The sequence below is a fragment of the Pan paniscus genome, chromosome 19 (assembly GCF_029289425.2).
Source record: "Pan paniscus chromosome 19, NHGRI_mPanPan1-v2.0_pri, whole genome shotgun sequence".
NCBI lineage: Eukaryota > Metazoa > Chordata > Mammalia > Primates > Hominidae > Pan > Pan paniscus.
In genome coordinates, this window is record NC_073268.2 from 26,570,001 (window position 1) to 26,582,267 (window position 12,267).

Consider the following 12,267-nt stretch of genomic DNA (forward strand, 5'->3'; position numbering starts at 1 on the left):
ACACCCTGTCATGCCTTATTCAAATCCCCAAGATTACAAGAAACATTCCTGTCACCTGGCTCAACCTGTTCCTAGTCTTCTGCCAGAGGCTCCCCTGAGCTCCTACAGTTTAGAGCAATTTCTAGGGGTTCTGTTCAAGAATCTTAATTTGATTCAATGGGAAAGCATGAAGTTCTCATTTTAAGTTGTTTCTTTTTTGTTGTTTTTGTTTTTGTTTTTTTGAAAGAGTCTGGCTCTGTCGCCCAGACTGAAGTGCAATGGCGCAATCTCAGCTCACTGCAACCTCCGCTTCCTAGGTTCAAGCAATTCTCCCGCCTCAGCCTCCTGAGTAGCTGGGATTACAAGGCACCTGCCACCACACCTGGCTAATTTTTGTATTCTTAGTACAGACGGGGTTTCACTATGTTGGCCAGGCTGTCTCAAACTCCTGACCTCAGGTGATTTGCCCGCCTCAGCCTCCCAAAGTGCTGGAATTACAGGTGTGAGCCACCAACCCCTGTCTTGTTTTTTTGTTTGTTTTTTTTTTTTGAGACAGGGTCTCGCTGTGTCACCCAGGCTGGAGTGCAGTGACGTAATCTTGGCTCACTGCAGCCTCTGCCTCCCAGGCTCAAGTGATCCTCCCACCTCAGCCTCCCAAGTAGCTGGGACTACAGACGCCTGGCATCACACCCGGCTAATTTTTGTGTATTTTGTAGAGACATGGTTTCACCATGTTGCCCAGCCTGGTCTTGAACTCCTGGACTTGAGCAATCTGCCTGTCTCAGCCTCCCAAAGTACTGGGATTATTACAGTGTGAGCCACCATGCCTGGCTTAAGTTGTTTGCATCTTACAAGTTCCTCATATTAATGTCCGTGTCATTTTGTCTTACCCAACACTATAAAGGCAGATTGCTCCAAACAATCCCCTCTTGCCCTCCACAGATTATACAGACACCTCCCTAACTTAGTGGGCAGGAAGACTATACAATCACACCAGCAAGGATAGCAACTGCCCAGTGCTCCCAAATGGAGAGAGGTCTTGTATTCATCAATGGTAGGGATGGCAAGATACAAAACAAAGTATTTACTATTCGGCAGCAAGTTTAGTACAACATGGGCAAACCCACAGCAGATACTTCCTAACAGAGTGCAATGTGCAACTGGATTTGGCCCTTACTTTTTCTTTTTTGGGGGAGACAGGGTTTTGCTCTATCACCCAGACTAGAGTGCAGTGGCATGATCACAGCTCACTGAAGCCTCGACCTCCTGGGCTCAAGTGATTCTCCCACCTCAGCCTCCCAACTAGCTGGAACTATAGGCATGTGCCACTATGCCTGGCTAATTTTTTATTTTTTTAAGGGATGGGGTCTCAAATTCCTGGGATCAAGCAATCCTCCCACCTCGGCCTCTCAAAGTGCTGGGATTACAGGCATGAGCCACCACACCTAGCCATATTGAGCCCCACTGACGCTCGCCCCTGCCTTTCTGGTAAACATTCTCCTACCTTCCCCGTTCCTATGGGTAGGACCTGAGAGCTCTCATCTTTCTGCTTCACTTATAAATGTTGAGATGCCTAGATCAGGGATACCTCCAAATGTCAAATGTTCACATGATGCCTGGACATCAGAGGTGGAAGCAGTTTTCTCATTCACGTGGTTAGAGAAGCAAAGATTCCTCCTCAGTATGCTGAGAGATTAATGTACAAAGGCAGGGGATTAACCATGGGACTCTGTAAGAGGAGTGGTGGCTACAACAGCCAGGGAAAAAAAGCTTAACCGTGGCCTTTTGTGGGGATGGTGTTTTTTGACACTAAACTGGATCATACCCAACTTAAGTTAAATAATTAACAGAAGTACAGCCTTACCTGGAACCCTGGATCTTAAGAAATAGAGAAACTTTCCATTCTTGGAGTGCATAATGGCTCTCTTAATAAACTCTACAACAGATTGACAGCGGTCCTCAAACTTGGGATGACACCACAGGCTGAAGGTTCCTGCCATGGAAAATTAAGAAGTAAAAATTTTAAAACTTACTTCAGAAGACATGAGAGGCTGGTTTGAATATTTTAACTATGATTCTCACTTTTGGGAGGGCAGTTTGGGGGCAAGCTGGCTCAAAGGTCTCTGAAGCTACCTGTTCCTGCTTATCTCACAGTTAACTGTAAAAAGATGTTGCCTTTTGTAAGACATAAATTAGGTCTTACAAGGTTTTTGTTAAGTAAATACAAGCTAAGTACTCCTTATCCAAAATGCTTGAGACCAGAAGTGTTTCAGATTTTGGATTTTTTCATATTTTTGGAATATTTGCATTATACTTACCAGTTGAACATTACTAATCCAAAACTCTGAAATCCAAAGTGCTCCAATGAGCATTTCCTTTGAGCATCATGTCAGTGTGCAAAAAGTTTCAGATTTTTAAGCATTTTGGATTTCAGATTAGGGATACTCAACCTTTAATAATTTCAAATCAGAAAAAATGATATAAAATTTTTCATTGAGTATGAACATTAATCTTTAAATCACAGACTTCCTCTCTCTATATAGATGTACTTATTATGTATATTAAGTATAGGTACAGTCATGCATTACTTAATGACAGGAATATGTTCAGAGAAATGCATCATTAGGCGAACATCAGAGTGTACTTATCCAAACCTAGATGGTGTAGCCTACTACATACCTAGGCTATGTGGTACAGCCTATTGCTGCTAGGCTACAGACCTGTATAGCATGTTACTGTGCTGAATACTGGAGGAAACTCTAAAGAATGGTAAGTATTCATGTACCTAAACACATTTAAACATAGAAAAACTACAGTAAAAATACAGTAATATAATCTTATGGGACGACTGTCATATATGTAGTCTATCATTGACCAAAATGTTGCTAAACAGTGTATGACTGTGTACACATATAAGCAGGTCTTTGAATAACATTTTGTTCAGTGTTGTTACCTTATAACTTTTTTTTTTTTTTTGCGACAGGGTCTTGCTCTGGCACCCAGGCTGGAGTGTAGTGGCGTGATCTTGGCTCACTGCAACCTCCACTTGCTGGGTTCAAGTGATTCTCCCGCCTCAGACTCCTGAGTAGCTGGGATTACAGGCACCTGCCACCACGCCTGGCTAATTTTTGTATTTTTAGTAAAGACAGGGTTTCACCACGTTGGTCAGGCTAGCCTCGAACTCCTGACCTCAAGTGATCCACTCGCCTCGGCCTCCCTAAGTGCTGGGATTACAAACGTGAGCCACCATGCTTGTTTCCTTGTAACCTTGATAAGAAAAAAAAAATTGATTTCCGGCCAGGACCACTGTCTGTGTGGAGTTTGCACATCTGCACAGGTTTTCTCTGGGTATGCTGGTTTCCTCCCATATCCCAGAGATGTGCGTCTAAGGTGAAATGGCATGCTAAGCTGTGCCAGTCTGAGTGTGGGTGTGTGGGTATATGCACCCCGATGGAATGGTGTTCTGTCCAGGGTTGTTCTGCCTTGCATCCTGAACTGCCAGGATAGGCTCCGGCCACTTGTGATCCTGAGCTGGAATACTTGGGTAAATGATTACCTAACTTATTTTCATTAATCTTTCTTACATGTGTGTATAGTTTACATATATTTCACTGTTTAATATTGGAAGTGTTTTGGTCTTTATTTAGAAGTTTGGTCTTTACTCCAGCCTGACCAACATGGAGAAATCCCGTCTCTATTAAAAATACAAAATTAGCCAAGCATGGTGGTACATGCCTGTAATCCCAGCTACTCGGGAGGCTGAGGCAGGAGAATTGCTTGAACCCAGGAGGTAGAGGTTGCAGTAAGCCGAGATCACACCATTGCACTCCAGCCTGGGCAATAAGAGCGAAACTTTGTCTCAAAAAAAAAAAATTGGTTTTGTTATACGTCATTTTGCTTAAAGTCAGTTTCCAAGAACCTATTAATGACCTTTCAGTGAGGAATGACCAATTTACGTACATAAACTGACCCTTGAATAATGTGGGGGGGAGCATGAACCCTATCCCAATGGCCCAACATCCTCCTCAACCCCACCAAAATAAAAAATCCACATATAAAAATCCATTTGACTCCCCCAAAACTTTACTAACAACCTACTGTTGACTGAAAGCCTTACCAATAATATAAACAGTCGGTTAACATATATTTTGTATGTGATATGTATTATATACTGTATTCTTACAAGTAAGCTAGAAAAAGGAATACTATGAAGAAAACACTATTAAGAAAATAAGAGAAAATATATTTACTATTCATTAAATGGAAGTGGATCATCATAAAGTGATCATAAAGTGGATCTTCATAAAGGTTTTCATCCTCATTGTTTTCAAACCAAATAGACTGAGGAGGAAGAGGAAGAGGAAGAGGGGGGTGTCTCAGGGGTGGCAGAGGTAGAAGAGGTAGAGAAGGTGGAAGGGGAAGCAGGAGAGGAAGGCACACATGGTATAAATTTATGGAAATGTTATAATTTGTCTGACTTTTTTTGCTTTTTCTATTTTTAGAAACAGGGTCTCACTCTATCACCCAGGCTAGAGTGCAGTGGCATGATCACAGCTCACTGCATCCTTGAACTACTGGGTTTAAGTGATCCTCCTGCCCTAGCCTCCTGAATAGCTGAAGCTACCAGCCCAGGCTGGTCTTGAACTCCTGGCCTCAAGTGATCCTCCTGCCTTGGCCTCCCAAGTGCTGGGATTACAGGCTTGAGCCTCCACACTCAGGCTTGCTTTTTCATTTCTCTAAAAATGTTTCTATATGGTACCAATTCTTCTTCTACCATTTGCTTTGGTTTTAGTGCCCATATCATAGAAGGGTCCAAGTCTAAAATAACTCAAAAGCAGTCTCAAATAACCTCGACCCTTCTGCCAGATTGCCTGACATTAATGTTTTCTGGCACTGTTTCTTCTACGTCTTCTTCCTCGTCATCTGGCACTGACTCAGAAGAATTCATCTCCATCGAGTCACCTTCAGTTAATTCCTCTGATGTGGTATCTATGAGTTCTTGAATTTCTCTAAGATCCCTATCTTGAAATCCTTCACCCTTCACCTTCTTTTTTTTGCCATATCTCTTTCATGATTTCCTTGATTGGCTCTGTCACAGATCCTATGAAGTCACATACAATTTCTGGACACAGTTTTCTTCAGCAGTAATTTATTGTTTTGGGCTTGATGGCTTTCACAACTTTTTCTTTTCTTTTGAGACAGGGTCTTATTCTGTTGCCCAGGCTGGAGTGCAGTGGCATGATCACGGTTCACTGCAGCCTTGACCCTCCCGAGTACCTGGGACTACAGGTACGCATGACAGTGCCCAGCTAATTTTTGTATCTTTTGTGGAAATGTGGTTTCACCACGTTGCCCAGGCTGGTCTCTAACTTCCAGGTTCAAGTGATCTGCCCGCCTTGGCCTCCCAAAGTGCTGGGATTACAGGCATGAGCCACTGCACCTGGCCCACAATTTCTTCTACAACAACTATGGCATTTTTTTTGAGACAGAGTCTCACTCTGTCGCCCAGGCTGGAGTGCAGCGAAGCAATCTTGGCTCACTGTAACCTCCACCTCCCAAGTTGGAGCGATTCTCCTCCCTCAGCCTCCCAAGTAGCTGGGATCACAGGCACGTGCCACCAGGCCTGGCTAATTTTTGTATTTTTAGTAGAGACAGGGTTTCGCCATGTTGGCCAGGCTGGCCTCAAACTCCTGACCTCAGGTGATCCACCCACCTTGGCCTCTCAAAGTGCTGGGATTACAGGCGTGAGCCACTCCACCCGGTCAACTATGGCATCTTCAATGGAGGAATCTTTCCAGACATTCATGATGTTCTATCGGTGTCTTCTTCCACAGCACTTAAAATCCTTTGCATAGAGTACCAAGTGCAATGAGTGTTAAAGGTCCTTATGACCCACCTGATCTAAAGGCTGAATTAGCGACGTTGCGTCTGGGGGCAAGCAGACCACTTTGACACCTTCAGTGTTGAACTGATGGGGTTCTGGGTGGCCAGGGGCATTGACCAATATCAAAAGAGCTTTAAAGGCAGTCCCTTACTGGCAAGGTACTTCCTTACTCCAGAGACAAAGCACTGATGAAACCAATCCAGAAAAAAAGGTTCTCATTGTGCATGCCTTCTTGCTGTACAACCAAAAGACTGTAGCTTCATAGATAAAGGTAGTCCTGATTATTAACCCAATTGCATTTGCACAAAACCAAAGAGTCAGCCTACCCCTTCCTGCCTTAAATTCTGGTTCTTACTTCTTTTCCTTACTAATAAATATCCTTTGTGGCATTTTCTTTTCCCCAGAATAGGGCACTTTCATCTTCATTAAAAACCTGTTCAGGCAGATATCCTTTCTCCTCAGTGATTTTCCCCATGGTGTCTGGGAACCTGTCTGCTGCCTCTTGGTCAGCAGAAGCTACGTCTTCTGTTATCATGACATTTTTCAAGTCAAACTGTCCTAAAATTATCAAACCATCCTAAAATTATCAAACCATCCATTGCCGGCATTAACTTCTCCAGCTCTAGTTCTTTCACTTTCCTCTTGCTTTAAGTTGTCATATAATGACTTTACTTTTTATTAAATCATATTTATCTATAGGTATGCTTTGCTTTTCTCTTTTTTTTTTTGAGACAGAGTTCTGCTCTTGTTGCCCAGGCTGGAGTGCAATGGCACGATCTTGGCTCACCACAACCTCTGCCTCCCAGGTTCAATCAATTCTCCTGCCTCAGCCTCCTGAGTAGCTGGGATTATAGGCATGCGCCACCACACACGGCTAATTTTGTATTTTTAGTAGAGATGGGGTTTCTCCATGTTGGTCAGGCTGGTCTCGAACTCCCGACCTCATGTGATCCGCCCGCCTCGGCCTCCCAAAGTGCTGGGATTACAGGTGTGAGCCACCGCATCCAGCCTTTTTTCTTTTATTACAACAGTCCTTATGCTGAATTCACTTATCTTGAAATGGTGAACAACCACAGCTGTGGACCTCAAACTATGTACAAACTGAGCAATTTTTCTTGTAATGTTCTAACTTTTCTCTGCCTCTTAGGAGAACTTCCAGCAACACTAGTGGCACTAGTGGGTCCCATAGTATTACTCAAGGTTTACTGTATTGCACTAAACACAATGAAAACTATACAAGAACCATGAGAGATCAATTTTTACTGTGATACACAATTAGCTGGAGAGATAAACACTCACATGGTGATGACTAGCGTCACACATTTTAAGCAGATACTTGCAACACTTGAGCTCACCACAATAGTAACAGGGAGTTAGTTGGCTATGAAATATTACAGTAGTACATCCAGTATGTAACAGTTAATTTTATGCAGTTATGATTTAATACTGCACCTTTATATTTGTCTACATTTCTCTCAACAGTGAATGGTGCCATGTACGGTTTGTGTGCATAAGTTTTGATAAAGTTTTAACTTTTTATAACAGATTTGTATATATTTTATGGTAGCAAATGTTAAAATAGACTAGTATCCACATATATTTTATTCATTCATAACATACCTTTTTAATTCTTTTGATATTTCTAGGCTACAGTTTATCTGTAAGATTTTACAAATTGTCACAAATCTCCAAAAAATTTTCCAATATATTTACTTTTTAAAATCCATGTATAAGCAGACCTGCGCAGTTCAAACCCAGGTTGCTCAAGGGTCAACTGTATATACTTCTTAGAGACCATATGGAATAGTCGAGGAAAGACAGGAACAGCAGTTTTGTGGGTCTCATTCATTCAAGTGCGTGTTGAGTGCAAAAAATAGAAATCTAAGTCTTTCCTTCTTTAACTTTAAAACCCCACGCCAACATATTACAAAGATCCCACCTCAAACCTTAAAATCCCAAATGGAAAAGGGAATCTGAACTCCTATGACTTAAAAAAATAAAACAAGAAAAAACTCAAAAAACTGAAGCACCAGATTCCAAAGGAATCACCCACACACACACAAAAAAAAAACCACAAAACGGCCAGGCACAGTGGCTCATACCTGTAATCCCAGCACTTTGGGAGGCAGAGGTGGGCAGGTCACTTGAGCTCAGGAGTTCAAGACCAACCTGGACAACACAGAAAAATACCCTTCCCGGCCGGGCATGGTGGTTCATGCCAGTAATCCCAACACTTTGGGAGGCTGAGGTGGGCAGATCCCCTGAGGTCAGGAGCTCGAGGCCAACCTGGCCAACATGGTGAAACCCCGTCTCTACTAAAAATACAAAAATTAGCTGAGCATGGTGGCACGCGTCCAGGAACTACTCAGGAGGCTGAGGCAGGAGAATTGCCTGAACCCAAAAGGCAGAGCTTGCAGTGAGCTGAGATCGCGCCACTGCACTCCAGCCTGGGCAACAAAGCGAGACTCCATCTCAAAAAAAAAAAAATTAGTTGGGCATGGAGGCACCCATCTGTAATCCCAGCTACTCAGGAGGCTGAGGCAGGAGAATCGCTTTAACTCAGGAGGTGGAGACTGCAGTGAGCCGAGATCGTGGCACTGCCCTCCAACCTGGGCACAGAGCCAGACCCTGTCTTTAAAAAACAATACAAAACAAACAAACAAACACAAAAAAGGGATACTAATCAGTCAAGAGAACTGCAGATTTGAGTCTCTCTACCTACTCTTACAGTATCACTTAAAAAAGACAAAGACAAATGCTCCACTGCAAACTGGTAACGGAAAGGCCCGCAAGGTTTCCATTAAAAATTCCAGTTATAAGGCCGGGCGTCGTGGCTCACGCTTGTAATCCCAACACTTTGGGAGGCCAAGGCAGGCGGATCACAAGGTCAGGAGTTCGAGACAAGCTTGGCCAATATGGTGAAACCCCGTCTCTACTAAAAATACAAAAATTAGCTGGGCATGGTGGTGGGTGCCTATAGTCCCAGCAACCTGGGAGGCTGAGGCAGGAGAATAGCTCGAACCTGGAAGGCAGAGGTTGACACTGAGCTGAGATCGCGCCATTGCACTCTAGCCTGGGCGATGGAGCAAGACTCTGTCTCAAAAAAAAAAAAAAAATTCCGGTTATAGGCGAGGTACAGTGGCTTATGTCTATAATCCCAGCACTTTGGGAGGCCAAGGCAGTAGAATTGCTCCAGTCCAGGAGTTCAAGACCAGCCTGGGCAACATAGTGAGACCCTGTCTCTACTAAAAAAATTTTTTTAAATTAGCTGGGCATGGTGATGTACACTAGTCCCACCTACTAGCAAGGCTGAGATAGGAGGATCACTTGAGCCTGGGAGGCTGAGGCTACGATGAGGCGTGATCTCACCACTACACTCCAACCTGGGCAGCAGGGTGAGACCCCGTCTCAAAAAAAAGAAATTCTACTTATTCAAGGAAGCAAAGTCCCTTTAACAAAAAGTAACTGGTGGCCAGGTGAGGTGGCTCACGCGTGTCATCCCAGCACTTTGGGAAACCGAGGCAGGCAGATCACGTGAGGCTAGGAGTTCGAGACCAGCCTGGCCAACGTGGCAAAACCCTGTCTCTACTAAAAATGCAAAAATTAGCTGGGCGTGGTGGTGCACACCTGTAATCCCAGCTACTTGGGAGGTTGAGTTACAAGAATTGCTTGAACCCGGCCAGGCATGGTGGCTCACGCCTGTAATCCCAGCACTTTGGGAGGCCAAGGCGGGCGAATCACGAGGTCAGGAGTTCAAGACCAGCCTCACCAACATGGGGAAACCCTGTGTCTACTAAAAATACAAAAAAAATTAGCTGGGCATAGTGGCGGGCACCCGTAATACCAGCTACATGGGAGGCTGAGGCAGGAGAATTGCTTGAACCTAGGAGGCGGAGGTTGCAGTGAGCCAAGATCACACCACTGCACTCCAGCCTGGTGACAGAGCGAAACTCTGTCTCAAAAAAAACAAAAACAAACAAAAAAAGAATTGCTTGAACCAAGGAGGTGGAGGCTGCAATGAGCCGAGATCGCGCCACTGTACTCCAACCTGGGTGACAAAGTTAGACTCCAACTCAAAAAAAAAAAAAAAAAAAAAGTAATCGGAGAACTATTTGAAAGACCTCTTATTCCTGGCATCTCACCTATCAAGAACTTAAAGGTCAAGTATTTATTTATAATTCCCAGGGCCTAGTCATTTGAACAGGTTTAACAAAATACTTCACTCTGAAATGCTCCGCTTCACATTTTGTTTTTTTCCTTGTGTGTTTTTGTTTTTACAAACAGCAGAACAGGAGGCAGTCCCCCTCACCTATCCCACCTAGTTATCTAATTCATTCCCAGGTCATTGGATTGAAGTTCCTTTCTCTTCGTGTTATCTCTAAGGTAGAAGTGGGTACAGAGGAAACCATGGACAAAGCTATGCTGACCTAAACAGCTACTTCCTGCCTCACAAGAGAACCCGATGCAGTGTGGGCTGAGTGGGGAAGATGCTGTGGGGCCTGAGAAGAGGCAGGACAGAGGCTCTTACCTCAGATGCAATGTCTCAGAGCATTCACTTAAGGTTGACCACCATGGTAAGATTGTGAGGGATGGGAAGCAAGTCCCTGAAACACACCAAAGTTCTCTATGCTTTTTCAATTTGTAGCATACACAGGTATTTTGACAAAGGATGTATTACCCAGCCTCAGAAACAATGACCATCACAAGTTTCTGGCCCAAGTTAGATACAGAATGTCTTGATACAAAGTCAATCCAGAGAGCTGTGTTTAACAAGTCGGCTTCTAGGCATGACTGGCACATGAAGTACCACCTGATCACAAAGGAAGAGGTACCACTAGGAGAATGGCAGATAGTCTAAAGCATGTTGATCCCACAAACTCTCAACATTTTAATGAATATTTCCTAAGAGACTACAACATTGACAAAAAGAAGAAATTATCACCATGCTGCCTGGGAGAAAGTGACTATCAGACAAAGAAATTCAGACACACCTGTAATCCAAGCCCTTTGGGAGGCCGAGGCGGGTGGATCACCTGAGGTCAGGAGTTTGAGACCAGCCTGGCCAACAGAATAAAACACTGTTTCTACTAAAAATACAAAAATTAGCCAGGCCTGGTGGCACATGCCTGTAATCCCAGCTACATAGGAGGCTGAGGCAGAAGAATCACTTGAACCCAGGAGGCGGAGGTTGCAGTGAGCTGAGATCGCACCACTGCACTCCAGCCTAGGCGACAGAGCGAGACTCTGTCTCAAAAAAAAAAAAAAGAAAGAAATTCAGAACAGAACAGTTACAGGATCAACACTAAATTCACCCTCTTTGTATACGTGATTTAACAAAATATCTCTAGGTGATAAGTTTAACTACAAACAAAGCTTGTGAGAATTTGCCTAATGGTCCTAGGTTCTTTCTTCCTTTTACCTAAAGAGTTTTACCGGCTCATTTCTCGGGAGCCTCTCCAACAGTTTTGTTCAGGCCCTCCTATTTAGGAAACAAGATGCTGCTGACAAGACTTTTAAATGGAACCCTTACTCTCCCTTCCCTACCCCCTCCATTTCTTCTAGTGACGGAAATCAGCGCTCATATCAATATTCAACTGAGTCTAAGATAATTTTTCCCCTATTTGTAGTTCCATTCCTATGAATCTCTTCCACAAAAAAGTCAGACAGCAAAGGTAGAGCAAATCAAGGGGGGAAGAAGCCTCTCTTACCAGCATCTCTTACCTCTGTAGTGCTCCATTCTAGTGTGGTGGGTGATACCCTGTGATCGGAAACTGAGGCTCAGGATGTAACGAGGATCAGAACTGTCTCGTACCAGGAAAGAACCATCTGGTTTCCCTTTCAGCTTCATCTCTGCATCTTCCCAATTCATTGGCCCCCAATACCAACCACACTATCAAAGACAAGAAGCAGTCCACTAGTTATCAGGACAGAGAAATGTCAAAGTTTTCAGTGCAATCTATCTTAACATGGGAGAACCCTCTGCATTCTCTCCAAAATATTTCAATAGGTAAAAGCCACTTACAAGTGTCTCAACCATTAGCAATGAACATCAGGCTCACTATACTTTTAGCCCTCCAAAGTAACAGAATAATAATTCTGGCCGTGAGCTGTGGCTCATGCCTGTAATCCCAACACTTTGGGAGGCTGAGGCGGGCGGATCACTTGAGGTCAGGAGTTCTAGACCAGCCTGGCCAACATGGTGAAAACCCATCTCTACTAAAAATACAAAAATTAGCTGGGTTTGGTGGCACATGCCTGTAATCCCAGCTATTCAGGAGGCTGAGGCAGAAGAATCGCTTGAACCCAGGAGGTGGAGGTTGCAGTGAGCTGGTATTGCGCCACTGTACTCCAGCCTGGGTTACACAGTGAGACTCTGTGTCAAAAAAACAAAAAAACAAAAAACA

The 12,267-nt window shown here is 43.9% G+C and overlaps 1 protein-coding gene across 3 annotated transcripts in view; it reads right to left on the reverse strand.

Moving 5' to 3' along the window:
• SOCS7 (suppressor of cytokine signaling 7) overlaps positions 1-12,267 on the reverse strand; it is a 54,930-nt gene that overhangs the window by 25,853 nt on the left and 16,810 nt on the right. For all 3 annotated transcript variants that reach the window (XM_034942005.3, XM_003846066.5, XM_034942004.3), the window contains 2 exons: positions 11,585-11,753; positions 1,844-1,972 (listed from right to left, as the gene is read on the reverse strand). In XM_034942005.3, the coding sequence (XP_034797896.2) occupies positions 1,844-1,972; positions 11,585-11,753 (298 nt within the window). The remainder of the gene's footprint in view (positions 1-1,843; positions 1,973-11,584; positions 11,754-12,267) is intronic.